General features: G+C 38.2%; 1 protein-coding gene across 1 annotated transcript; it reads left to right on the top strand.

The window, feature by feature from the left end:
* The first annotated feature begins 18,165 nt into the window (after positions 1–18,165).
* LOC138890060 (uncharacterized) lies at positions 18,166–27,382 on the top strand. Its single transcript, XM_070173410.1, has 3 exons — positions 18,166–18,592; positions 19,332–19,387; positions 27,314–27,382. The coding sequence occupies exons 1-3, from the start codon at positions 18,166–18,168 to the stop codon at positions 27,380–27,382; spliced, it is 552 nt and encodes a 183-aa protein (XP_070029511.1).
* Positions 27,383–27,584: the final 202 nt, after the last annotated feature.

Consider the following 27,584-nt stretch of genomic DNA (forward strand, 5'->3'; position numbering starts at 1 on the left):
TGTAGGCCGGTATGTCTTATGTATAAGTTGGTATCACATGTTGTATTCTACTTATCTCACAGCATCCTTCTGGCTGAGTTATTTATGATAGTATGACATAAAAAGATACGTTATGTTGTTACTCGATTGAGTATGGTACCGGGTGCCCATCGCGGCCCATCTATTTGGGTCGTGACAAAAGTGGTATCAGAGTAGTTCTATCCTAGGGAGTCTACAAGCCGTGTCTAGTAGAGTCTTGTTTATGGGTGAGTTGTGCACTACACTTATAAGCAGGAGGCTACAGGGCATCTAAGACTGTCACTCCTTCTTCTTACTCTAGATCGTGTGGTAGATCTCAGTTGTAAGAACACAATTTCCTAAACTCGACCTTATTCATAATATGATGATGCCTACATTTAGAAAGATGGTTGGTAAGGAATTGAATGTAGTTGTGAAAAAGTTGAGTCAGAAGAACCCGGTGAGCTTCTGGAAAAGGATTCTTAAGGCAAGAATATCTATCCATCTTTATGGTGAAAGACAATGAGAGATTCAGAAGATAAATACAAGTTTCAACAAGTAAAGGAAGTAAGGTGAAAGAAGGTACGAGGTACCCAGCTAGGGAAGATTATCCTTCTTTACCATTTAGGAAGAGAGATATAAGCATTTTGAGTTACCTTCAACAGTAACAAAGGTATGAATAATTGGCTACACTGATCTAAGTTATGCTCTATGGGAGCTAACAAATATGGTTTAAGAGAAGGACATAATATCACAATCTGGTTGGGATTAGAGTGACCCAAAATGGTGGATGAATTGTTTGTATTATTTGACATTTTCGAAGGTTAGTGCAAACGTAGTAATGGATCTCCTTGTGAGACACCTAGATGGTGCACTCTAAAATAGTACAGCTAGATATGAGTGCCACAAAGATAGGCACTGGAAGTCTGGAAAGGATAAATATTATCTTAGTATAACTCTACGCCCTAGTAGAGCAAGGACGTTGAGCAACCCAAAGAGCTGATGAATAAAGCAATGAGAGCTAAATGCGAAAGAATGTCGTGTTGAAGTTTTTGCAAGAAATGGATGAGTAGAAATATTAGTAGAGTAATGAGAAGAGAGATAAGGAAGAATTATAATTGAGATGTGATACATGGATGACAACAGTAGAGTGTTACAGAACCTATAGTTAAATGAAGAAAGAGGCGAAAGGTGATGGGCCTTAAGACAACAAAAGAGTATAGGCCATACAACCACATCCTCATTTCGAGAAATAAGTTCGCGAATCTAACGTAATTAATAGAAGGAAAAGTTAGACCCCAGACTAATAGAAATCAGTATGGACTGGTGAACAAGATAAACTAAACATGAATTAGGGACTGAGTGATTTGATAATAGTCGGCATCATGAGAGTTTCAGATTTTATTCCGGCGATAATAGAATGGACGATAGAAGAATATTCATGAGAAATTTAGAGAATGGTCATTCAGGAAGACACTTCCCTAACGCAAGCAAGAAGGATTACCGCGAGGTAAGTAAGGATCATCGACGATGTGAAAAGATACCAAAGATGAGAGGGTAAAACATCTATACGTAGATCATCGTAGTACTAAATTTTAGTACTCCCCTAAAGGGGGTAATATGGAATGATAAAGGAAGAATGCGATAAAAATGAGAATGGGATGAGATTGCACTTATCCAAATGTTACAAATATGCTATGATTCCATAACGTTATGTAAGCACGACATAAAAAAAGAGAAGTAAGGGTCCTTGCCTGAGATGTTAATGATAGATAAGGAGCCAGTACGCGAGGTAAGTTAAGAAAAGGAGATAACCCAAGAAAGATTATGCAAAATATGGATATGAGAATGGGCCGACGAGTAGTTAGTAGTTGATTAAAGAAGAGCCAAGTCATGGCTAGACAAGAAGTAACAGACAAATCAGCAGATCATGCAAGATAAATGTAGTAAATCCAACATGGAGAATTCAGCCTCGCAGTAATGTCATTATAATACTTGAGATATATTTAAATAGTAGTCGGGGTAGTTAAAGGTACCGTATGAGAAATACGAGAATAAAATAAAGTGACACTGGGAAGACTGTTAAAATATCAGTAACCCTACAAGCACAAAGGCACAGAGGTAAGCAACTACGGATGATTATGGGCAAGGAAGGACATCAAAAGGTCCATAATAAGCCCACAGCTTTAAGAGAGTCAAGGGTTCTCCCTAAGTACTACAACGAAAGACTAGCTAAGGAAATAAGGAAGAAGGCATCAACCTAAGCACAATGACCTAAAGAGGAAATGGTCGTGTAACAACAGTCTCACAATAACATTGTAAGCACTCCAAAGGAAAGTGTCACCTACCATGGCTAATGGACGAAAAGTAAAATTAAAAGTAATATTCGAGATCATATGAGTTGCACAGAAATTCTGGCATGTCTGGGCACTAAAATAAGCTAAGTATGGATGCAACAAGGGGCAGAAAGACCAAGAAGTAATAGCTTACGTTGAAAGAAAACTAAGATGGAATGAAAGAAATTATTTGATCAATGATCCAGAGTTGTTACGTTATGAACACACTTAAGAGTTCAGAGTTTTATACATGCAGCATATACAACCTTAGAAGATTTTGGTATATGTTAAAAGAAAGAATTGAGACCAGGTCATAAATGAATGATTTGTTAAAGAATTGTATAATGCATATTACTCAGCGCCCATGAAAGGCTAAACAGAATAACTAATACCATGAACCATAGATCAGGAGAAAACCTAAGCCGATATAAAGGCTGATCAGAAGAAGGAGGAAACTAAAAAGTTACATCAACGAAGTAAATCAGGAATTTGATTATTGGACTCAGAAAATTATAAACCTTGTTTGAGAACATTGCAGGATTACTCTTAATATTCGAGGTACAAGAGGGATAGTATAGTCGACATATTTTATAACGGTCGTATGTTAAATTTAGCTAGTTAGAATAGTACCCATATCATAAGAAGTCGGCATTAAGCTCCTACCGGATTGTGTATGAACCAGAGGTGCAAGTATTATAATAGAGCTTCAAGTTATGGACGTGAATTATACCTATGTGGAAGGGAGGTCATGAAAGAGATAGAAGATGCAATACGAGATTTTAAAGTGAGTAAGGTAAAGGTGAAGAATGTACGGGATACTCAAATACAGAAGGTTGTGAATAGTCCATACTTTGGATAGAAGGCTAAAAGTGTGGTGATTCAATATCCATGAATGATAGCGGCATCGTCAGTTTCATATCTTATAGCCTATGGTTTCTAGGTATCGAGAGGTCTAGTTAAGAAAGTAAAAGAAGAGTTAGAGACGATGTGATGTCTCGCTTGAGTTTCTAGAATAATAGTAGGAAATCTATGGTGCAAGAAAGTTGAAGGAAGGTTGCGAGTGGTATAAATAAATATCTGTAGGTCGCAAGCTAAAGTATGGTAAAGCAATAAAGTTTTAGGAAGACATGAGTAAGGATAAGAAAGGGAAAGTGAGAAGATGATGAGAATGGATAAAGTCCTTAGGATTAAGCCCGTGAAAACAAGAGAGTTGATGGTCTCTCTAAGTTATGCAAGCTCAGTATAGCCTGAATTAACTCAAACGAATCTAAGACTAATGGCATTTAGAAGAAATAGAGTGTTGCCATGATAGTACAATGAGGATGTAATTGTGATAGCGAGCCAGGAGCTTACTTCGAGTATTTATGACTCTGGTGTTTGGGCCTTTCGATTGAGTAATGATTTGAGCAGGATTTCATGAATTGTACAGGATTAAAATACCCACGTAAGTGAATCACATTAGGATGCTATAAAATACGATTATTGAAGTATATCATCGCCGCTAAGTGGATCAGTAAAATCACTTCAAATATTCCTCAATGCAACGTAAAACCTAGTGGCAAGGTATTATGTAAAAAGTTTCAAGTTATCGGTGGTATATTCTAAATTAATATTTGGGTGAATCAACAATGGATGGACAAAAGTCACAAAGTATGAGACGAGATTAGGCCGTCATTCTTAAGATGAACAATAATGAGGAAGCATTAATAGATATAAATTTATACATGTAAGATAAGCAATGAGAATAACATGGAGTTGGGTAGCAGACCTCGATAATAATAAAACCAAGGTAAGAATTATTATATATTATGACCTACTTAGATGCAGTAAAGTCATGCGGATAGATAATCGGGCATATGAAATAAGTTATAGCAATATTCATAATTTCGACAAAGTATCGAGCAAAGAACTTCAGTATACCTTTAAATTCCCAAAGAGAAATCCTTTCAAGCTCTATATATGCTTACAAAGTGATGCCTAGAGATTAGTTAAAACTGGAGGAAAAAGGAGAGAAGAGTTGCATAGGCGCACATACAAGGAAAAAGTCATACAGGCTGCATGACAGAAGGTAGCAAGAGTTACGAGATTAGAAGGATTTCGACCACAGACCATGGTGTGAGAAAGAGGCTTAAAGGGGGGAATGCCCTAGCCTTTGGATTTATTCACAAAACAACTGCCTAAATGGGAAAGGGAATATTAAGGTATTCATAAAAGCTATAAGTTATGAAAATGATAAGAGCATCAGTCAACATTCGAGGACGAATGTTCCAAAGAAGGGAATGATGTTACGCCCCGCAATATCACATTGATATTATGTCCCGCAATATTATATTACGATGATGTTATGCCTTGCAGTATTACATTACGATGATGTTGCATTTTGCAGTATTAAATTATGACGATGTTGCACCCTGTAGTATTGTACGTTGAATTTGTCGTAAGGTAATTGACATAAGTCCAAGAAAAAGATTATTTGGAGATTATAAGGATTATGCTATTTCAAACAAATAATGAGTAAATTTGTGAAGGTGAGTGGGGAAGCAAGTCAAAGAAAATAAATTTTCCTCCAAATTTGGCATGTTGGAATAAAATACGGCATGAGCTAAAATACTCGGTATTTATGGGCTAATGTCATACAAGGTACCATATGATCATGATAGTAAGGTGTATAAGGTATGTGAAAAGTGAATAGTATTTTAAATAATTTGAGGTAATTCTTAATTATGTGGGTGATTGATTAATTAATGGATAATGGGATATTGCCCAATTGATTAAAAAATTAATTATTGGATAATTAATGGGATTCTTAATAATGGGACATTGCTCATCAATTATATTGCATGAGGTGGCAGTCCTCCACGTGCAAATTAAAATAACTCATGTTATAACATGAAAGGTGGCATCTAAAGTGCCATAGGTATGACACTAAGCGTAATAGCCTGGCAATCCCCATTTTCCTTTCACTTTTTGTGGTCCTAATTAAGCTAAGGATTACTTTTTTTGTTCGTCTATTACCTTTTCTTTTTTGTTAAGCAAATTAACTGGCAAGTTATAGTGTGGTTGGCATGCCTGGTACATTAAGGAGCTTCTCAAGGGACCGTTGTACTATGCCTTTACAATCACTTTGGCTTGTGCTGTATATTGGGGATATTCTCCTGTTGCAATTGGACTAATTTTCAACCTTTGTGCTGGTGAAGGTATGCAATGTTGTGGCAACATAATTCTACTCTTGTTTCACTCCCAAATCCTAACTGTTCAACTTATTAAGTTGGAACGGTTAGGCGCCCTTCCTGATTGTCTGGCAAGGTCTTTTTCATAAATAATAAAAAAAAAATATGGATTTTTTCCCTACTCCAGGTATGTTAATGCTATCCTTTTTTTCTTTTTTTGTATGATCCATACGATGCGAATGAAACGAGAAAATGCACAACTTCTACAGATGACTTTATTCATAGAAATATTAGAGATGCCTATGCCCTTGAATTTCCATGAGTTCTATTATTTTATCATCTGTTCATGGGTCTCAGAAAAATACGTAAGTTGAGAAAGTTTACTTTATGATATTACTTAAATGCATAATGGTCTTATGACACTCTAAAAAACTTTATTGACGTACTTCTCATGCATTGCATTCATGTACGTTTACCTATGACCAGATGGCGTTATATGCGCATATATGTGTGTATATACACACACACACACACACACACACACACACATATATATATATATATATACATACACATACACACACACACACACACATATATATATATATATATATATATATATATGGGAAAAGGTTATGGTGTTATATACGCACCACCACCTGATCAGCTAGTATACGTTGTTGATTTTGCCCACAGTGGCCCAAGATGATATGATGGGATGCCCTCAGAAACTTGATGATATTATGAACACAAGTACCTATGCACGACATGACATTCATACGTATATACATGACACTAAAAGTATTTCATGATTTATAGAGTTATCCAGACTTATAGGTTGAGTCATTCACTCTATATTTCTTCCATGTCTTTTATGTAATTATTTATGTACCTTACATTATTCGTACTGACGTCCCTTTTTCCTGGGGACGCTGCGTTTCATGCCTGCAAGTCCCGATAGACAGGTCGAGAGTCATCCTAGTAGGCAGTACGGTATCAACTCAGCGGAAGATGTTGGTGCGATCCATTTGCTCCGGAGTTTTTTGTTTGATCATTATGATTTAGACGCGTATTGTTTAGTATGGCGGGGCCCTATCCTGAATTTTATGTTAAGTGTGTACTCTTAGCATCTTGTAGATAGATGTCATGTATACAAATGCTTGTATAGCCTTGTCGGCCTATGTTCTGTGTACGAGAGGTTATTTTGGCTTTATAGGCCCGTATGTCTTATGTATAAATTGGTATCACATGTTGTATTCTACTTATCTCATAGTAGCCTTCCGGATTAGTTATCTAAGATAGTATGACATAAAAAGATATATGATGTTGGTACTTGATTGAGTAAGGTACCGGCTGCCTGTCGCGGCCCATCGGTTTGGGTCATGACAAATTGCTTTCTTATTGGCCCACTTTGTTGATATTTGTGCTTTTCACCATGTGATAATGTAATTGAGTTGTACATCATGTTAGATATCATATTTCGGCTTTATGCTTATATTGTTGGAACCCTTAGCGGTCGTTTCTTACTGTCATCTCATGGATTTTGTTCGAAGTATTCATACACATGGAGATGGATCTTTTCCATAGGGCTGGATTGGCCTTCCTCGGTACTGTGTGACTGATGGTCAGTAATGTATATATATTATGGGATGGATCTTCCTTGGGCTGTATAGGCCATATACAGTACTGAGTGGTTGAGTATGATAAATGGAAAGTGTGAAACAGTGAGGTTGAGTACTCTGAGAGTGTGAGTACATGATTCATCTCCGAGATACTTGGCATCGGCATGCATATATGGCATACACGCATAGAGACGCATTTCCCTCATGATGTACGGTATTACATCATTCATGATTTTTCTACAAACATTAATATGTGAGCATAGAGCGGTATTTCACACTTATTATTTGGTAAGGAAATCAAACATTTTTATCGTGGAAAGGATTTTTCAGGAAAATTACACTTTTCAAACTATCTCAAAAATTTTCGATGATTTCGATAAAGGATTTGGGTTTTCACCCATATCCTTGAAAAGCTTAACTATTTTCAAAAAACTGTGCAAAAGCTGAATATTTTTTATCTCTGAGATTATTTCCTTATTTATATGCCTACGTTGTATGAATTGCTATTGGTTATTGGTGTTGGACCCGACTTATATTCCAGCTCGTCATTACTTTCAACCTGAGGTTAGGTTTGTTATTTTTCGAGTACATGGGGCCGGTTGTATTCATTTTGCACTTCCTGCACATTACGTGTAGTTCCCCCAATGCCTTTGTTGCTGCATTCAATGGTTTCTGGATTTGAAGGCGTACTTGTGTTCCTGTTATAGTTGCTTCTTGTTCATGGTAGCCATAGATTTTGAAACTCTATTTATGTACTTTTCAAACAGAAAGTGTTTTTTATCACGACCAAAAATTCATTAAGGGTCGTGATGGCACCGGACACCACTGTCAAGCAAGCCAACACCAAATAATTAGTTAAATTCTCCATTTTAGTATTTTTGAAAACATAGATTTTCTTCAATTTAACAAATAAAAGATGAAGTTTACAGAATAAGTAATGATGTATTTCCAATTTAAATACTGAATACCCCATCCCAGAACTCGGTGTCACAAGTGCATGAGCATTTATTAGGAATTAACAATAATATACAATGACTGTCCGGAATACAATTTGGACAGAAAGAAAGTACAATACTCTGAAGGAGACTCTACTGGCTGCGGGTCGTCTTGAGAGATGCAGCTCACCTAAGTCTCCGTATCAACCATGTTGTTATGCCCGCTAGGCCACTAGATATGCATGTTCCTGTGCAACAAAAATGCACAACAAGTATAGTATGAGTACAAAAATAACACGTACCCAGTAAGTATCCAGTCTAATCTCGAAGAAGTAGTGACTAGAGGTCGACTTTGACACTCACTAGTGGTCCAATAATAATATACCGATAATATAGTAAATTGAGGATTTTTATAAAAACGGGTGTAACTCAATAGCATGAAGCAAGTAAACAATTCTTTTATTAATAGGGAATTTCCAAGTCCGTTTTCATCATTTATATATTATCTCAGGCCAAGGAGGCAATATCATCATTTATAAATTTGCAAGTTAAGCAATAGAAGCATGCGCACGTCACGCCGAGGTCGTATAGCCTGATCCAAAAAATATTTAAATTTTAAATTGTGCACTGCTAGAGGATCATGACGCGAACCATAGATGCATCTATATAATATACCAAGGCATACAGCCCATTCCACAATAGAGAAACACATTCAAACAGTCAATCAAGAATTCGTCAAAGAGCAATTATCCAAGAAAATGCAATTTCTCTTTTAAAAGTCAAGAAAATGATGTCTAGCCTTTTTGAAATTTATTTACACGTTTGATATGTTTTAAGCATTTTAAATTGACAATAAGATTTCAAATATTACAAGTAAATCATACTTTTGGGTCCTAGACTATCTGGACTTAAGCATAATAGTAGCTACGCACGGACTCTCGTCACCTTGTGCACACGTAGCCCCCACAAATAGGAGTACATATTTAATTATTTCACCTATGGGGTTAATTCCCTCTTACAAGGTTATAAAGGAGACTTAACTCGCTCTAAAGTTCCATAACTAGCTTCCAAGACCTTCCGACGAATCAAACCTATGCCCCACTTGCAAAAACTAGCCAATAATTATGCAAACCCATTTATATACGCTCGAATACTCATTATAATCCAATTTATAACAATTTCTACCCCGAATCGAAAAGTCGATAAAAATCACCCTCGGGCCCGGATTCCAAAAATTTCTCGAAGATAAAGTTTACCCATAACCCCACGAACTCAAATATATAATTTACCGTCATTCCTATGTCCAATTTCGTGGCAAAAATTCAAAATATAAATTTCTAGGTTTTCCTTCCAAATCCCATAATTTCTACAAATTTTCATGACTAAATCCATATATCAACCTTGTATTTAACTCAAAACTAGTGGAAACCACTTACCTCATATTTGGTGATGAAAATGGCACTCCAAAGTTGCTCCAAAATCGGCTCCCATAAAGAAAATGGGGTTGAAATGAGCCCAACCCCCGTCTTTGAAAAGACACTGCCCAGCGATTCTTCATACCTGTGGTCACTTGACCACTTCTGAAGTTTTGCTGGTGTGGACAAAATACCGCTTTTATGGTTCAAGGCTCACATCCCATTTCCGCTTATGTGCCTTCTCTTCCGCAGGTGCGGTCTTGCTTCTGTGGTGAGATGACCACATCTGCGGTCCCAGTATTCCCCAGCCAAAATCACTTCTGCGACTCATAGGGTCGCTTCTGTGGCCCCACACCTATGGGCCAAGCCTTGTAGGTGCGGTTGCACCAGAAGGCACCTGCTCTAACCTTGCAGGTGCGGTTACACCTGAAGACAGCTGCTCTAACCTTTCTTCTAAGTCCAAACTCGATTCATTCCTGTCGGGATTCCACCGGAGGCATTCGGAACCTCAACCAATTATACCAACACGTCTCAAAACACATTACGAACTTAGTTGAGCCTCCAAATCACATCAAATAACACCAAAATAATGAATTGCAAGTAAATTCACGCTTGATGAACTTTAGAACTTCAAACTTCTACATTCGGCCGAAACCTATCAATTCACGTCCGCTTGACCTCAAATTTTGCACACAATTGATATTCTACATTATGGACCTACTCCAACTTCCGGAATCAAAATTTGACCGTGATATCAAAAAGTCAACCTTCGTTCAAACTTCTCAAAATATTTAAATTTTTAACTTTAGCCAAATGACTCCAAAATGACATACATGCCTCCAAATCCACTTCCGGACACGCTCCCAATACCAGAATCACCATACGGTGCTATTCCTAGTCTCAAAATCCCTAACGGATATCAATAACAATGAAATGCACTGCAACCCATATTTATGAAATTCTTCCCAAAATGCTAACTTCCATAATAGACGCCGAAACGCTCCTAGTTCATTCAAAACCCGATCCGGACATACGTCCAAGTCCAAAATCATCATACAAACCTATTGTAACCTTCAAATCCTGACTCCGAGGTCGTTTACTCATAAATCAAACCTTCGTCAATTCTTTCAACTTAAAGCTTCTGAAATGAGAATTCTCTTTCCAAATCAATTCTGAACTTCTCGGAATTCAATTTCGACCATGCGTACAAGTTATTATACCTGAAGTGAAGCTGCACATGGACTCAAACCACTGAATGGCATGCTAGAGCTCAAAATGACCAGTCGGGTCGTTAATTCTTTTTTAATTAACTTATTAGCATCATTAAAATTGGATAGTTATTAGTTGGCTTACCTAGCGGGTTGGGTTAGGTGTCATCACGACTAGTGGATTTTGGATCGTGACAGAAAGTAGATTAAGGTCACTTACCAAAGAATTTAGGAAGAAGAGCTCTTGGGAAAATTACCTCTAAGGTGTTTAGGGTTTAGAATTTGAAAAAATGGGCTAAAATCCCGTCTACTTAGCTTTTGACCATGCACAGATGTCGCAAATTGCGACCTAGGCTTTGCAATTGCGAAACTCACAAATGCGAGACATACTTCGAAATTGCAAAGAAGCTCTATCTCTACTATCATCCCATTTGTGATTATTTGTTCGCAAATGCGATCCACTGCTGCCAAGACATTCTTTGAAAATGCGAACATATACCTCACAAATGTGAGTTCATAGGCTGCACCAGAACTAGATCCTCACCGGCTATTTTATTAAGTCCAAACTACTCCGAAGCCTATTTGAAACTCACCCGATCCCTCGGGGCTCCAAAACAAACATGCACACAAGTTCAAAAACATCATACAAACTCACTCGCATGATCAAAACAATAAAAAATACCTAGAACTACGAATCAGATACCAAATCGAATGAAACCTTCAATAAAGCTTAAGAACTATCATTTCACAACTGGATGTCCGAATTACATCAAATCACTTTCGTTTTGTACCAAATTTTGCAGACAAGTCTTAAATACAGTAATGGACATATACCAAGTTTCGAAACCAAAATTCAAACTCAGTAGAAAAAAATCAAACTTCGGTGAAATTTATAGATTCTTTGAACCTTTAAACTTCAAATTATCAACAAATTGCGATAACTCGAGCTAGGGACGTCCGGATTCGATTTCAAACATACGCCCAAGTCCTAAATTACGTTACGAACCCATTAGGACTATCAAAATATCGATCCAGATTCATTTATTCAAAATGTTGACCAAAGTCGACTCAAATAAATTTTTAAGGCACGAATTCTCATTGTAATTAAATTTTCACATATAAGCCTTCCGATAAAAGACACGAACTGTGCACGTAAATCAAGGAAGGCTAAAAAGATCTATTTGAGGTTACAGAACACATATTTATGGGATAAAACTCTAGATGACCTATCGAGTCATCACACCTTTTTTCGCATCTTCTTTCCCACCAAAAAGATGAATTGTATGACAATCTCATCTAAGAGCTTAAGTCACAGAATCAGTTATTTATTTTTATTTAAGTATATCCTCAACGCGCCCTTCACATATAAAATAATGAAATCCATATATTGAGTGTAGTTGGAACAACAAAGGAAGCATATAGCTTCATTCATTGAATGCTACATGAAAGAATATGGAGGTTCGAAGTAAGATGCATATGTTGAGGCTTAGAAGAAAATCACTAATGCACGAAAAGACATGAACAAGGACTTTCTTTGTACAACTAATGACGAAATACCAATGTTTCTCCTCGGACTAGTTATAAATAATGCGCGTCTGGCATATATTTTTTAAGAAAATGATTTTGCAAGTGCCCAAAGCGAATTTAAAGACAAGATTACCATGTTATTTGTTGAGCTTGTCAATATTTGAGGATACTTTGGAGCAAAATGCAGCTTGAGAACATAGGAATAATAGAATTACTTATATGATTGAGTAATGGTGAAAATGATGTATTTATTTGTATACTAGTAATGTTTGAGAACAAATTATCTCAGTTTTATCAAGGAAGAGAGTGCATATGTTGTCTTCACGCTCATGTTTTATTAGTTTGAAAAATGATATTGTATATCCACTCTCAAAATAATAGCCGAAAAATATATATTTTTTGTATATATTGTAACGACCCGGCCAGTCGTTTTTAGAATTAATGCCCTGATCCCATATTAACTACTTTTCCCATATTTTTTTCTTCTATTGTGAGATGCTGGGAGGATTCGTTTTGAGTTTCAAAGTGTTTTGGGACATTATTCCTCAAATGATAGTTTAAGCTTTAGAATTTGGATCGTAGTTGGAGCAGTGTGAGGACAGCCTCAGAATGAAATTTCGTCAATTTTGTTAGCTCTGTTGTGTCATTTCGGGTTTAGGGGCATGTTCGGATTGGGTTTTGGAGGTCTGTAGCTTATTTAGGCTTGAAATGCCGAAAGTTAAATTTTTTAAGTTTTCGGATCGATAGTGAAATTTTGATATCAAGGTCGGAATCCAATTTCAAAAGTTGAAATATCTTCGTAGTGTTGAATGTGACTTGTATGAAAAAATTGGGGTCAATCAGACCTGGTTTTGTTGGTTTCGGCATCTGTTGTTGGACTCTTGAAATTTCAAGTTCTTTAGGCTTGGATTGGAGGGTGATTCATGGTTTAGCGTTGTTTGATGTGATTTGAGAGTTGTACTGAGTCAGTATGTTGTTTTAGGATTAGTTATCATATTTGGTTGAGGTCTCGGGGGCCTCAAGTGTGTTTCAGATGCTTAACGGGTCATTTTTGTACTAGAGAAGTTGGCAGATTTGCTGATATTTCTTTTGCAGATGTTCCTTATTCGCAATCATGTAAGGAGGCTTGCGATCACATAGGTTTAGCTGAGGAAGAGGGAGTTTTTTTCATCGCATTCCCGGGAAGTGGTACATGAACGCGGAGTGGTGATGGAAGGGTGAATCGCGAACGCGTGGGCTATGCCGCATTCGCGAACAAGAAGTGAGGTTGCATTGGAGTGGAAGGTTACTCTTCGTGATCGCGTGAGGTCAACCGCAATTGCGTAGGGATAAGAAGTGTAGGCATTGCATTCGCGTGGGGTGTTACACGTTCGCGTAGTGTAAGGCTGAGAGCTAGCGAAGTTGTTGTTCGCGATCGCGTGGGAGTTTTCGCGATCGCGATTAAGGTCGTATCTGGGCAAAATTTAAAGTTAAAAATGAGTATTTAGTGAGGAAGTCTTTATTAGAGACTTCGAGGTATATCCACCGCTTCCGCAGATCTAGGAGTCCCTCTCTATTCTTCTCTTTAGCTTTAGACTTCCTTTATTTACTTTTGATTAGACATTTTGGAGTTAGAGCACTATGTAGTTTTCCATAGCTTGTGATTTCATGAGATTCTGGGTTTTGGGAGTGCCTTGTGTTCAATTGAGAGAGTGAAGTTGTATATGCCAAGTGGCAATTTTTAAACTTCTCTATTATATTACTCGTATTTTGCTAGTTTCGTATTTTGTTTTCCCTTTTCTGCAAATTGTTAGGCTTACCTAGTCGTAGGGATTAGGTGTCGTCACGATAGCTCATGGAGGGAGAACTTGGGTCGTGACAAGTTGGTATCAGAGTTCTAGGTTCATAGGAGTCATGAATAACACACTGGTTTATTAGAGCCTCATGGATCATTATAGAGATGTCTGTACTTATCTACGGGAGGCTATGTAACTATTAGGAAAATTTCACTTCATTTGACTCCTTGTCGTGCGTAATTATTGACTTCGAAATTCTAAACTTCTATCTTCTATTCTCTCAAGATGGTGAGGACATGTGCTACTAGAGATGACCAGGTACTCGTGCCCCCTGCTAGAGTCACCAGAGGCCGACACTGGGTTAGAGGCCAAGGATGCGCACGTGCTGTAGATAGAGTACCAGCGCGAGCTGCCACCAAGGAGCCACCAGCATCTCCAGCGGGAGCCCAGGCATCTGATATGCCTACTGCTACTACTACTCCAGCACTTCAGGAGACCTTAGCACAGTTTCTGAGCATGTTTGGTACATTAGTTCAGGTAGGGTTGATTCAGGTTGTACCAACTACTTCACAGATCAGGGGAAGGACCCAGACTCCCGCTTTACCCACTCTAGAGCAGCGAGTTCACATTGGTCAGGTTCCAGGTGTCATAGCGACACAGTTTGTAGTCCCATTTCAGCAGGTGGTAAGGATCACTCGTCGAGTAGAGGACAAGTGGGTCCAGGAGAGAGAGGATAGACGAGGTCAGGAGAGAGAGTACAGGGAGGTGAGAAGACCTCGTAAACCGGAGAGATCCACTAGTCCTTATTTTAGAGGCAAGGTATGGCATGGTAGAGGTTTTGTGGGTCAGCCAGTCGAGTTTGCGTTTCAGGCTTCGTATAGTGTTTTAGGTGTTCAGGGGCCTCAGAGTACCCGTACCACACAATTCCCACAGCCACATCAGCAGTGAGGTTGTTTCGAGTGTGGTGACACATGCCATGTGGTGAGGGATTGCCCTAGACTTAGGAGGGGTGCACCTCCATAGACTTCTAAGACATAACGTGCTCCGTATGGTTTCCAGGCTATGATTACAGCACCAGTTGCTACCCCACCTACCCAACCAACTAGAGGTGGAGGTCGGGGAGGTAGAGGTTGCCCTAGAGAGGGAGGTTAGTCCAGATATTTTGCCATTCCTGCCTGTACAGAGGCTGTTACTTCTGATTCTGTCTATTCAGGTATTGTTCCAATCTGTCATAGAGATGCATCGGTTCTATTCGATCAGGTTCCACGTATCCTTATGTGTTCGCTTATTTTGCCTTGTAGTTAGGCGTATCTCGGGATTCTTTGTGTTCCCTAGTTTATGTTTCTACTCCTGTGAGAGATTCTTTTATTGTGGACCGCATTTATCGGTCATGTTTGATTACTCTTAGTGGGTTTGAGACCAGAGCCGATTTATTATTGCTCAACATGGTAGATTTCGATGCTATCTTGGGCATGAACTTGTTGTTGACACATTATGCTATTCTTGATTGTCACGCCAAAACCATGATGCTAGCTATGCAAGGTATATTGCGAGTAGAGTGGAGGGGTACCTTAGATCACACTCTCAGTAGAGTTATTTCATGTCTTAAAGCTCGATGAATGGTTGAGAAGGGGTATGACACGTATCTAAATTATGTGAGAGATGTTAGTATTGATACCCCTATAGTTGATTCAGTCCCAGTAGTACGGGATTTCCCTTATGTGTTTCTAGTTGATCTCCCGAGTATGCCACCTGACAGAGATATTGATTTTGGCATTGATTTGTTGCCACTCAGCCCATTTCTATTTCTATTTATCGTGTGGTCCTTCCTGAGTTAAAGGAGTTGAAAGATCAGTTACAGGAATTGCTTGATAAAGGTTTTATTCGTCCTAGTGTATCACCTTGGGGGTGCTTCTATCTTGTTTGTGAAGAAAAAGGATAGTTCTATGCGTATGTGCATTGATTATTGCCAGTTGAACAAAGTTACAGTGAAGAACCGATATCCTTTGCCTTATATTGATGATCTGTTTGACTAGTTACAGGGTGCACGAGTTTTTTCTAAGGTTGACTTGCATTCAGGATACCATCAGTTGAAGATTCGGGAGCTCGATATCCTGAAAACTGGTTTGAGGACTTGGTATGGTCATTACGAGTTCTTTGTTATGTCATTTGGGCTGACCAATGCCCCAATAGCCTTCATGCATTTGATGTACAGTGTATTCCGGTCATATCTTGACTCGTTCATCATTATCTTTATTGATGATATTCTGGTATACTCTCGGAGTCAGGAAGATCATGAGCAGCACCTGAGGACAGTGCTTCAGACCTTAAGAGAAAAGAAATTATATGCAAAGTTCTCGAAATGTGAGTTTTGGTTGGATTTTGTGGCATTCTTGAGTCATGTAGTATCGAATGAAGGGATCAAGGTGGATCCGAATAAAGCGGAAGCAGTGTAGAGTTGGACCAATCCATCCTCTGCTACAGAGATCTGTAGTTTTCTTAGCTTGGTGGGTTATTACCGTCGATTTATTGAGGGATTTTCATCTATTGCAACACCTATGACCAGGCTGACCCAGAAGGGTGCTCCGTTCTAGTGGACAGAAGAGTGTGAGGAGAGCTTCCAGAAGCTCAAGACAGCTTTGACTACAACCCCAGTATTGATATTGCCTACAGGTTTGGGGTCTTACACTATCTATTTTGATGCCTTAGGGATCGGCCTTGGAACAGTATTGATGCAGGACGGTAAGGTGATTGTCTGCGCGTCCAGACAATTAAAGGTACATGAGAAGAATTATCTTGTCCATGATATCGAGTTAGCTTCTATTGTTCATGCCCTAAATATCTCGCATCATTATTTGTACGGTGTTTCTTGTGAGATTTATACTGATCATCGGAGTTTGCAGCATCTGTTCAAGTAGAAGGACCTTAATTAACGCCAAAGGAGGTGGTTAGAGCTGCTGAAGGAATATGATATCACTATCGTGTATCACCCGGGCAAGGCCAATGTAGTGACCGATACTTTGAGTCGTCGGGCAAAGAGTTTGGGGAGTTTGGCTTATCTACCAGCAATGGAGAGGCCCATGGCGATGGATGTTCAGGACTTAGCTAGCCAATTTGTGAGAGTGGATCTTTCGGAGCCCAGTCGGATTCTAGCTTGGGTGATTTCTCGGTCTTCCTATTTCGATAGTATCCGAGAGCGTCAGTATGATGACCCTCATTTTCTTGTCCTCAAGGACAAGGTTCTGCATGGTGATGCTAGAGGTGTGACCATTGGTGATGACATGATATTGAGGACGCAGAGTCGAGTACGTGTACGTAATGTTGATGGGCTTTGAGAGTTGATTCTAGAGGAGGCCCATAGTTCATGGTATTCTATCCATCCGGATGTTGTGAAGATGTACTAGGATTTGAGACAGCACTATTCGTGGAGGAGAATGAAGAAAGATATAGTTGAGTCTGTAGCTCGGTGCCTTAATGGTCAACAAGTAAAGTATGAGCACCAGATATTGGGTAGGTTGCTTCAGCAGATAGAGATTCTGGAGTGAAAGTGGGAGCGGATCACCATGAATTTCGTAGTTGGACTCCTATGGATTTTAAGGAAGTTCGATGTCATTTGGGTTATTGTGGATCGACTGACCAAGTTGTGCATTTCATTCCTCTGTGTAATACCGATTCTTCGAAGCGGTTGGCAGAGAATTATATCTGGGAGATTGTTCGTCTACACGGTATTCCAGATTCTATCATTTCAGACAGAGGTACTCAGTTCACATCATGGTTCTAGAGGGCCATACAACATGAGTTGCGTACTGGGGTGGAGTTGAGCACAACATTTCACCCCCAGACGGACAAAGATTTCGAGCGCACTATTCAGATTCTTGAGGATATGATTTTTGCGTGTGTGATGGAGTTTGGAGGTTCTTGGGATCAGTTCTTGCCACTTGCAGAGTTTGCCTACAACAACAGTTATCAGTCCAACATTCATATGGCACCGTATAAGGCTTTGTATGGTAGGCGGTGTAGATCCCCGGTGGGTTGGTTCTAGCTGGACGAGGCTAGATTATTGGGCATAGACTTGGTTCAAGATGCTTTGGAGAAGGTTAAGGTGATTCAAGATAGACTTCGCACAGCCTAGTCCAGACAGAAGAGTTATGTGGACCGAAAGGTTCGTGATGTTTCCTATATGGTTGGAGAGGGGTTTTTGCTTCGGGTTTCACCTATCAAGGGCATTATGAGATTTGGGAAGAAGGTAAAATTGAGTCCATGGTTTATTGGTCCTTTTAAGGTATTGCGACGCGTTGGGAAGGTTGTTTATGAGCTTGTCTTACCTCCCAGCTTGGTAGGAGTTCATCCCGTATTTTATGTTTCAATGCTTCGGAAGTATCACAGTGATTCGTCGCACGTGTTGGATTTCAGTTTTGTCCAGTTGGACAAGGATCTATCTTATATTGAGGAGCTAGTGGCGATAATAGATAGGCAGGTTCGAAAGTCGAGGTCAAAGAACAATGCATCAGTGAAGGTTCAGTGGTGGGGTCAGTCGGTCGAGGAAGCAACTTGGGAGACCGAGCAGGATATGCGCAGCCATTACCCTCATCTTTTCACCATTTCAGGTATGTCTCTATGCTTGTTCGAGGACGAACTAATGTTTTAAGACGGAGAGGATATAACGACTCGGCCGGTCATTTTTTAGAATTAACGACCTGATCCCCTATTAAAGGCTTTCCCCATATTTGTTTCTGCTATTGTGAGTTGCCGGGAGGATTCGTTTTGACTTTCAGAGTGTTTTGGGACACTTAGTCCCCAAATGAGAGTTTAAGCTTAAGAATTTGGACCATAGTCGGAGAAGTGAGAAGATACCTCGGAATGGAATCTTTTCAATTTTGTTAGCTACGTTGTGTGATTTCGGGCTTAGGGCAGTGTTCGGATTGTCTTTTGGAGGTCCGTAGCTTATTTAGGCTTGAATTGCCAAAAATTGAATTTTTAAAGTTTCCGGATCGATAATGAAATTTTGATATCGAGGTCGGAGTCCGATTTCGAAAGTTGGAATAGCTCCACAGTGTTGAATTTGACTTGTCTTCAAAATTTGGGGTCAATCAGAACTGGTTTGGTTGGGTTTGGCATCGGTTGTAGGATTCTTCAAATTTTAAGTTCTTTAGGGTTGGATTGGAGGGTGATTCGACATTTTAGCATTGTTTGATGTGATCTGAGAGTTGGACTGAGTCCGGATGATGTTTTAGGATTGGTTGGCATGTTTGGTTGAGGTCCCGGGGTGTCGGGTGTGTTTCGGATGCTCAACGGGTCATTTTTGGACTAGAGAAGTTGGCAGATTTGCTGATATTTCTGTTGCAGATGATCCTTCTTCACGATCCTATGAGGAGGCTTCCGAACGTGTATGTTTAGCTGAGGTAGGGGAGTTTTGTTTATCGCGTTTGTGGGAAGTGGTACGCGAATGCATAGTAGTGATGGAAGGGTGAATCGCGAACGTGTGGGCTATGCCGCATTTGCAAAGAAGAAGTGAGGTTGCAGTAGAGTGGAGAGTTACTCTTCGCGATCGCGTGAGGTCAACCGCGATCGTGTAGGGCTGAGTAGAGTAGGCATCGCGTTCGCGTGGGGTGTTACGCGTTCGCGTAGTATAAACCTGGGAGCCAGCGAAGTTGTTCTGCGCGATCACGTGGGAGTTTTCGTGATCGCGATTAAGGTCGTATCTGGGTAGAATTTAAAGTTCAAAAATGAGGGTTTTGAGTTCATATCACAAAGTCGAATTAGGAGTTCGGTAGAAGGCGAAATTTCAAGAGATTTTCAGAGAAAGTTTTTGGGTAATGATTCCTAACTCCTTTTAGGTTATACCCCATTAAGATAAACATGAATTCATCATCTAATTTTGGATTTGGGGTGAAAATTGGGGAAAATGAGAAAAGTTCTTAGGCCTAATTTTGGAATTTTGGAATTCCAGTAGATCCCTCTACATGTTTACTTTGAGACTACGGATCGGTATTCCGGTAGGCCCCTTGCACATTTATATTTGGAACTACGAGATGATACCCGGTAGATTCCCATGTATTGGGTATTTACTTTGGGACTACAGATCGGTATTCTGGTAGATCCCCCTGCACATTTGTATTAGGAACTACGGGACGACACCCGATAGATTCTCCTGTACTGGATATTTACTTTGGGACTACGGATCGGTATTCCGGTAGATCCCCCTGCACATTTACATTTGGGACTATGGGATGATATCTTGGTATCCCCATATTGCTATCTTTGTGTACTGAGTTATATTCTTTATGTATTTTTATTCTTTATCGACTGTTATTACTTGAATCATACTGCTTCATTTCATACTGCTTACCTTGTTATATATATAAGTAGGGCTTTGACCTTCCTCGTCACTACTCGACCGAGGTTAGACTTGGCACTTACTGAATACCGCTGTAGTGTACTCATGCCCTTTCCTGCACATATTTTTTGCGTGCGGATCCAGGTTGTGCTGCTTTGTCATTTTATTAGTGTGCCAGTCGATATTAGAGATTTCGAGGTATATCTGCCGCGTCCGCAGATCCAGGAGTCCCTCTCTATTCTTCCCTTTAGCTTTAGACTTCCTGTATTTACTTTTGATTAGACATTCTGGAGTTAGAACACTATGTAATTTTCCATAGCTTGTGATTTCAATGAGGTTTCGAATTTTTGGAGTGCCTTATGTTCAGTTGAAAAAGTGAATTTGTATATGCCAAGCGGTAATTTTTAAACATCTCTATTATATTACTCGTATTTTGCTAGTTTCGTATTTTGTTTTCCTTTCTCCGCAAATTGTTAGGCTTACCTAGTCGTATAGACTAGGTGCCGGCACCTACGACAGTTCACGGAGGGAGAATTTGGGTGTGACATATATATATATATATATATATATATATATATATATATATATATATATATATATATATATTCTGTATGTTATATATAAAAATTTTATAAATTTTATACATCTTTTTAATTACCGAATGTAAATAATTTCTGGTACGGGTTAAAAGTGAAAAAGCCCTATTTAATTTGTTTCAATAAAGTACAGCAATGAAGTGGTATTGAAGCCTGTTTGCCTTTCTTTTATTAAAATGTTTTCTACATTACTTTCACGCTTTTAATAACTTGAAGTAGTCAAATCAGTAAACGTGGTTATGTTCGAAAGATAGGCTATAAATTAAATACTTGCAATACATAGAAGATTATACTCTTTGCTAGTATAATACTGCCTAATTTTAAAGTGAGAGATCTGTACAATTAATTACTAACCTAATATGTCGCCACATTAAATGTCTCTAATTAAAAAGCTTTAGTTTACATTTTCACTTAATCCGAGTAAAATTTACTTTATCCCCTTAACCTTTAAGGGTCGGGAAACAATACTCCTCTCACATTTTAAATGGGAAAGGGAACCCTTTTATGCAATTATTTTCCGGTGAGAATACCTCATTTTTAGTAAAGATTTTTTTCTCTCTATCTATCCTTTCAAGCATAAAGTATAATATTTTTCATCTAAATCAATACTTGAGTTTCGTCTTTACTGCGTGCAAAATTTAAGATATTTTTCTATTATATTGAGGTCATTGTTAAAAATTTTGCAATAAAGAAAAAACTCTTGTATACAAATTAAATTCAAGAAACATGTTGAACGCACATCTACCACAGATGCTTTAGCATTTCAATTAGAAGGGAAAAATATACTGAATTAGTCAATTCTTTGGCATATACATATTGTATGAAAGAATTGTTTCTATGAGTATCAAGCTTCTCACGCACCGATCTTGAGGAGCGCGATCGGCGCTCAACCGAGACATCCCAGTGAACCAAGCCTACTTGATGCCTTCTACCCAACCTTACCCATGAATAATTTAAGAATCATTAACAAAATAGACATGAGAATAGTAAAATCTACCACATCCTTAATCCATTACTTATAGAGTCTTCATTTACAATTTCCAAAATATTACAAGTTTATAATTACGACGGGAAACATGTTTGACATATACAAACATTTCTAGTTCATTACCCAAAATTGAACTACTAGTATGCAAAATTAAATACCCTCTCATGAGGTAGAGTACCAACATAAAAGAAGGTAAACACGAAGTCAATAAGGAACTCAAGTAATACAACATGCCAAGTTAAAACATAATAAATACCAATTAAGTATTAATAATTTTTTGTTGGGAGATCATTAGTCATCGATCATCTCACCATGCTCGAGGCATGGCGTCCGATCACAATTTGATCGGCTAAGTCATCTATCCACGAATGAATATGGATCGACATATGATACGAATAAAATACAATAATAAGAATGAGGAACCACCATGGGCGCGACATGACATCTGATCGCCACTCGATCGGCTAATTCGTCTCCCCACATATGTCATGTGAGTCGACATCATCTTTTACTAGCAACCACCTCATCCCAATTAAGGAAAATATCTCAACACATCAATCCCGCCCTAATTAAGGAGAATAATCTCAACATATAAGCACAGAGATTTACCCTAAATCACTCCTATACTGACACGTGTAGTTTCAGATTAAAATATTTTAAACCTACCCTTCCTTGATGACTAAACGATTCTCCCAAGAAAGTATTTATTTATTTATTCAGGATAATGAAAATAGAGGTATTTATATCATAGTCTTTCATACCATTCATTGCTTCATTAGCACTTTTAACCATTCACCACATCTTCATTTTGTTTGCACTCTTGGCCACACATAGCACGATGACCGCATTCCATATTTCACATTTTCATTTATTTACATCCATTGATCATTATCATAAACACTAATATGTAGGCACTCCGAAAATCATAGCATTAAGTTCATTAGTAATGAGTGACTTAAAACATTGAATTTCTTTCAAAGAGTTGAGCATAAGGATTGGCAATTGAAATATAAGTTAGAATCTTAAGTGATTAATATACTATTTATTCTTGGAATACTTTTTCCAAAGGGGAGCATGATGTATTTAGCTTTAACTCGTGAGTATGTACAAACTTAAACACGTTGGAAACATACGAAGGAGAACATGGTGATTGACAATGGAAATATGAATTCAAATCATATGCATCAGTTACAACAATCATATTTAAACATTTTCCCAAGGAGGGGGAGCATAACATGATAGGGAAAATTTGAATGACTCAAGCACATAAGAATTTAAGAATTTCAATCCTTTAAGCAATTTGGAACAATATGAATAGAATTTTAAACAACCACATTTGGAACTTACGGGGAACTCATGAATTCCGAATTTAAAAATGGGGTTTAGCCAACATACCTCGTTAGAGCTTTTCTTAAAATTATTACAATGTTCCAATACTGCTAGCAATTTCAATCAATAGGAAGATGATACAATTTAATCATAATTAGAAGGATTCTCATGATATAAGTCTCCTGAGAATTTCGTCAAACACATACTATGCAAAATAGAATACAAGGCTCTACAATGTAATTCCTTCCTCCCTCAACCAATTTCAACAAAAATCTATCCGAAATAGTTTAAAACTCCACATACTACCTCCTATTGGCACATGCATGGCCTATCTCCAACTCCACAACCTACTTAGACCCATAACAACTTGCATGAAAACTTAGGAGAAGGACCCGGATAGTTGCTTGCCTAGTAAGTGACTTCGTTGATACTTTAAGATTGGGGCAATAATGGATGAGTAAAATTGATGGAGTTTCTCTCTCTCTAAATTGATATCCACACTCTAAAACATCAAGTTATAGCTTATAAAAGTCACGGCGCGGAAATTCCACCCTCGGGAACGTGATGGCGCCTAACATTTCACTTGCTAGACAAGCAAACGTTAAAATAATTTATCCATTTTTAACAGTTCAGATTAAATTATGATAAAGAAGCCGAAATAACTAAAATGAATCCAAGAGAAAGTGCGAAAAACTATATCAACTGAATTATCTATACAACTCTGGATCTGGTATCATGAGTGTACAAGCTCTTGAAATGGAAGCTCAAGAGGAGAGACAACAGAATCATGTCGAAGTGGGGTGTCCATGGAGTAGCAGTCTTGGTAAAACGACCACGCCAATAAGATTTTGTGACAATTTATATCACTTTGGCATCGGTCATGGTGTTGTTTGATGAATTGACGATCTTCAATTAGAGAACGCCATGATTTGCAAACAAGTTTGAACTTTACAACTGATTTGACAGGAAGCTTTAGCAGTATATCGACGACGATATCATCAGGAAAGTTATTTGGTATTCTAATAGCTAAAAGATTTTGGGTTTGAGCTACTGTTTGTTTTGTTAGACAGAATTAATGTCCTAAATATAGGGTTTAATATAAATGAAGCAAGCAAACTATTAACGCTGCCTTTTTAAACTTTTTAACTTTTTTTTTTGTGGAAGAAGGATTCTTAACATCTAACCTTTTTAATTCGTTTCCCCAACTTTGTAAAATTGCCTATTTTTGCCTTTCCCTAGTGGGAGTAGGATTTCAATTTTACCTTCTTCTTTTTTTCGATTGAGCCAATATTTTTTTTTGGGAGAAGGTAACATATATTAATAAATCTTGAGCACAAACTTTGTGCTGGAAACCAAAAGATGAAGTTTACAAAAACGCTCACTATTAGAATCCTTGCTCTTCTTTCTATTGAGACAATATTTCTTCTGTCATACCTGAAAGCCTTATCAATTTGCTTTAACAGTATCCGACATATTAATCAAGTTCCTTACTTCCTCATGCAAGTATATCTACTGCATTCGAGTATAATTCTAAAATACTAACAAATGAAGCGTTAAGAAAAAATTGAGGTCGTCCTTCGATCTTTTCTGGATTCGGCATGTACCGAGGTCAGTCGACGAGTGGGTCCATTGAGGTTGTCCTCATTTTCTCAAACCTCGGCACAATACGCGTTGGGTATTTCGTCCCAAGTGGTTGGGGATACTTCTTCAGTTGACTCAATAATTTCTTGGTTGGTCTGAAACCATCCCTGCTCAACCCGTTCTGAAAGGTTGCAACCGTCATTCCTTTGGATACATTCGGCAAAGTCATCCTCACTAGATTGAACCGGCAAGGAAGTCCCTCAACCCTCCCCCTAGGATCTGTTTAATGACAAATATGTCGTTCACTTTTGCTTCAGCCTTCTCGGCCCCGGCATGGGCCGTTACGAATTTGTCAGCCATCTCTCTGAAGGTTTCTATGGAACGCGTTGGCAGCTGTGAATACCATGTTAATGCGCCTCCCGTGAGAGTCTCGCCGAATTTTTTCAGCAAAATGGAGGACACTTGTTCTTTGGCGAGGTTGTTACCTTTCACGGCAGTGACATAAGGGGTCACATGATCTTTTGGGTCGGTCATGCCATTGTATATCCTGAGGTAGGGCGGCATTTTGAAGGTTTTTTGTATGGCATGGGGAGCTACATCATCACTATACGACTGCTCTATGAAACGGCTGGCATCTCTTTTCGGTAGCAATTTAGGGGCGCCTGGTATTCTATCGACCCACTTCTAATGTTCTTTCATCTGATCTCGGAGCGCCTTATTTTTATTCTCCATTTCTTACATCCTCTTTTATTGATGGTTGTAAAGGCGTCATCACTTGCATTATCAATGGCATTATGAGTTGTAACTGTCCTTGGACAAGGTCGATGATTACCATGTTCGTCCATTCGTTGGATCGTAGTTGTCCCTGCGGTTTCAGTAGTTGAGCCTGGGGTGGGTTTGTTAAGGATGCTCGTTAGCGTGTTGGTCAGCTAAACCTTGAGAAGCTTTTTGACAGCTAGGGTTGCCTCTTCCTCCGCAGACGTAGTGGCTCTTTTCCCTAATTACCCTTTTTATTGTTTTCAAGTTCGAAGGGATTTGGAACAACGGTCAAATTATTTTTGTGTGACCTATATATCACGAGTTCGAGTCGCGGTATCAACTATTGACCTATATATATCAAAATATTGCTTGAGCGCGAGATGTTTTATGCACCGAACTGCCCCTTTATTATTTTCAATTTCTTTTTTTACCCACAAATAGACTGCGAGGACGACTCAAACTCTTGAGTTTCTGCCCTTATCATTTTTTGTTCTCCATAAACTACATTGATTTGATTTGATTTGTTCTTTCAATTTTCATTTTCTTTTGTCCATTTCCCTAATGTTATCACATACCTCGCCACATGGCCTCCATAATCACCATTAAACTCTACTATCCTCCTCCCATGGCGGAGCCAACTTCATTCAAGGAGTTTCAATTTCTTTCCAAAAATTATAATATATAGTTATATTATATGTTGAATCCTCTCAACTTTTTCACATATATATATATATATATATATATATATATATATATATATATATATATATATATATATATTGAATTTCTTGCGTTTTCATTTATTTAGTTTTTTATATTTTAACTCCCATTTTTGAAAATTTTGGTTCGACTCCGTGAGAGTCTCCGATATATATTTGGTTTGACTCCGTTTATCCTTCTCCTCTCCGCTGTCCCAATCTCCTATGTAATGGAAAAAAATAAAAGAAAAATATGTTCAACCTACAAAAGGAAAAGGGAGAGAGATGTTGTGATTCCCCTACTGTCAATATCGTAATCCTCATTTTTTGGTTTGGAGAGGGGGAGGGGGGAGGGGGGTTGGGAGAGGTGATTGGGTGATTGAGGAATGTGAACAAATTCAAGAAAACAAAAGGCCCACCCACATGCAAAGGATAAATAAGTCAATACGTTCATACTTTCAGTTGCTATCACCTTTTTGTTTCTGTTCTAAAGTCGCATTCGATTTTTTTGTAAAAGAAAGAAAGACCAAAAGTATTTCCATGTCAAAATCTCACGTATCACAATCACTTACAAATTGTTTATTTCCTGTGTTCTTTACTTATAGAGATCGGCATGTCCTTTATAATAACTACACTGAAATAAAGTGTTCTTGTTTAAGAGTTACTATATGTAATGATTTGGTCGGTCGTTTCGAGAATTGTAGTCTCGATTCCTCATTTTTTGCTTCTTTTGTATTCTACAACTGTTGTATGTGTTATGGGGTTAGTTGGTTCGGATCCGGAGTGATTTCAGAGTGAATTGAGACACTTAATCCCATAATTAAAAGCTTAAGTTGGAAAAGTTGATCGTTTGTTAACTTATGTGTAAACGACCTCGAATTTAGATTTTGATGATTCCGTTAGCTCCGTTAGGTGATTTTAGACTTAGGAGTTGATGGATATAAATTATCTTTATATTTTAATAAAAATATATAATATTTTAGATATAAAACATGACCAATTTATATCATATTCTCACACATTTTTAACAATTCTTGTAGGAAAAAGAATACATGGAAAAAGAGGAAAAGAAAGAACCTACAATTCAAGGAATAAGGATACATCCGTGACAACTTAATCTAAGACTACACAAAGTCAAGAGATACAAAAATTATGGCAAATTCTCACCAAAATTTCATGACAAACTGCCATGTCAATTTCTCATCAAGGCCATATGATATATTAATATTATCTTGCAAATTCTCTCCAAGATCTTGTAGAAATTTTCCTATAAATAAGCATATGTTTGTTGAAGAAAGAGCATCCCACTTT

The sequence above is a fragment of the Nicotiana sylvestris genome, chromosome 1 (assembly GCF_000393655.2).
Source record: "Nicotiana sylvestris chromosome 1, ASM39365v2, whole genome shotgun sequence".
NCBI classification, from domain to species: Eukaryota; Viridiplantae; Streptophyta; class Magnoliopsida; order Solanales; family Solanaceae; genus Nicotiana; species Nicotiana sylvestris.

What these genes read in the sequence shown, in the direction of transcription:
- LOC138890060 (XM_070173410.1), top strand. Translation starts at nt 18,166, where the DNA reads ATGGTTGGAGAGGGGTTTTTGCTTCGGGTTTCACCTATCAAGGGCATT. An exon ending in TCATCTTTTCACCATTTCAG is followed by an intron (nt 18,593 to 19,331) that starts GTATGTCTCTAT and finishes TTTCTGTTGCAG; the next exon opens with ATGATCCTTCTTCACGATCC. An exon ending in AACGTGTATGTTTAGCTGAG is followed by an intron (nt 19,388 to 27,313) that starts GTAGGGGAGTTT and finishes CAATTCTTGTAG; the next exon opens with GAAAAAGAATACATGGAAAA.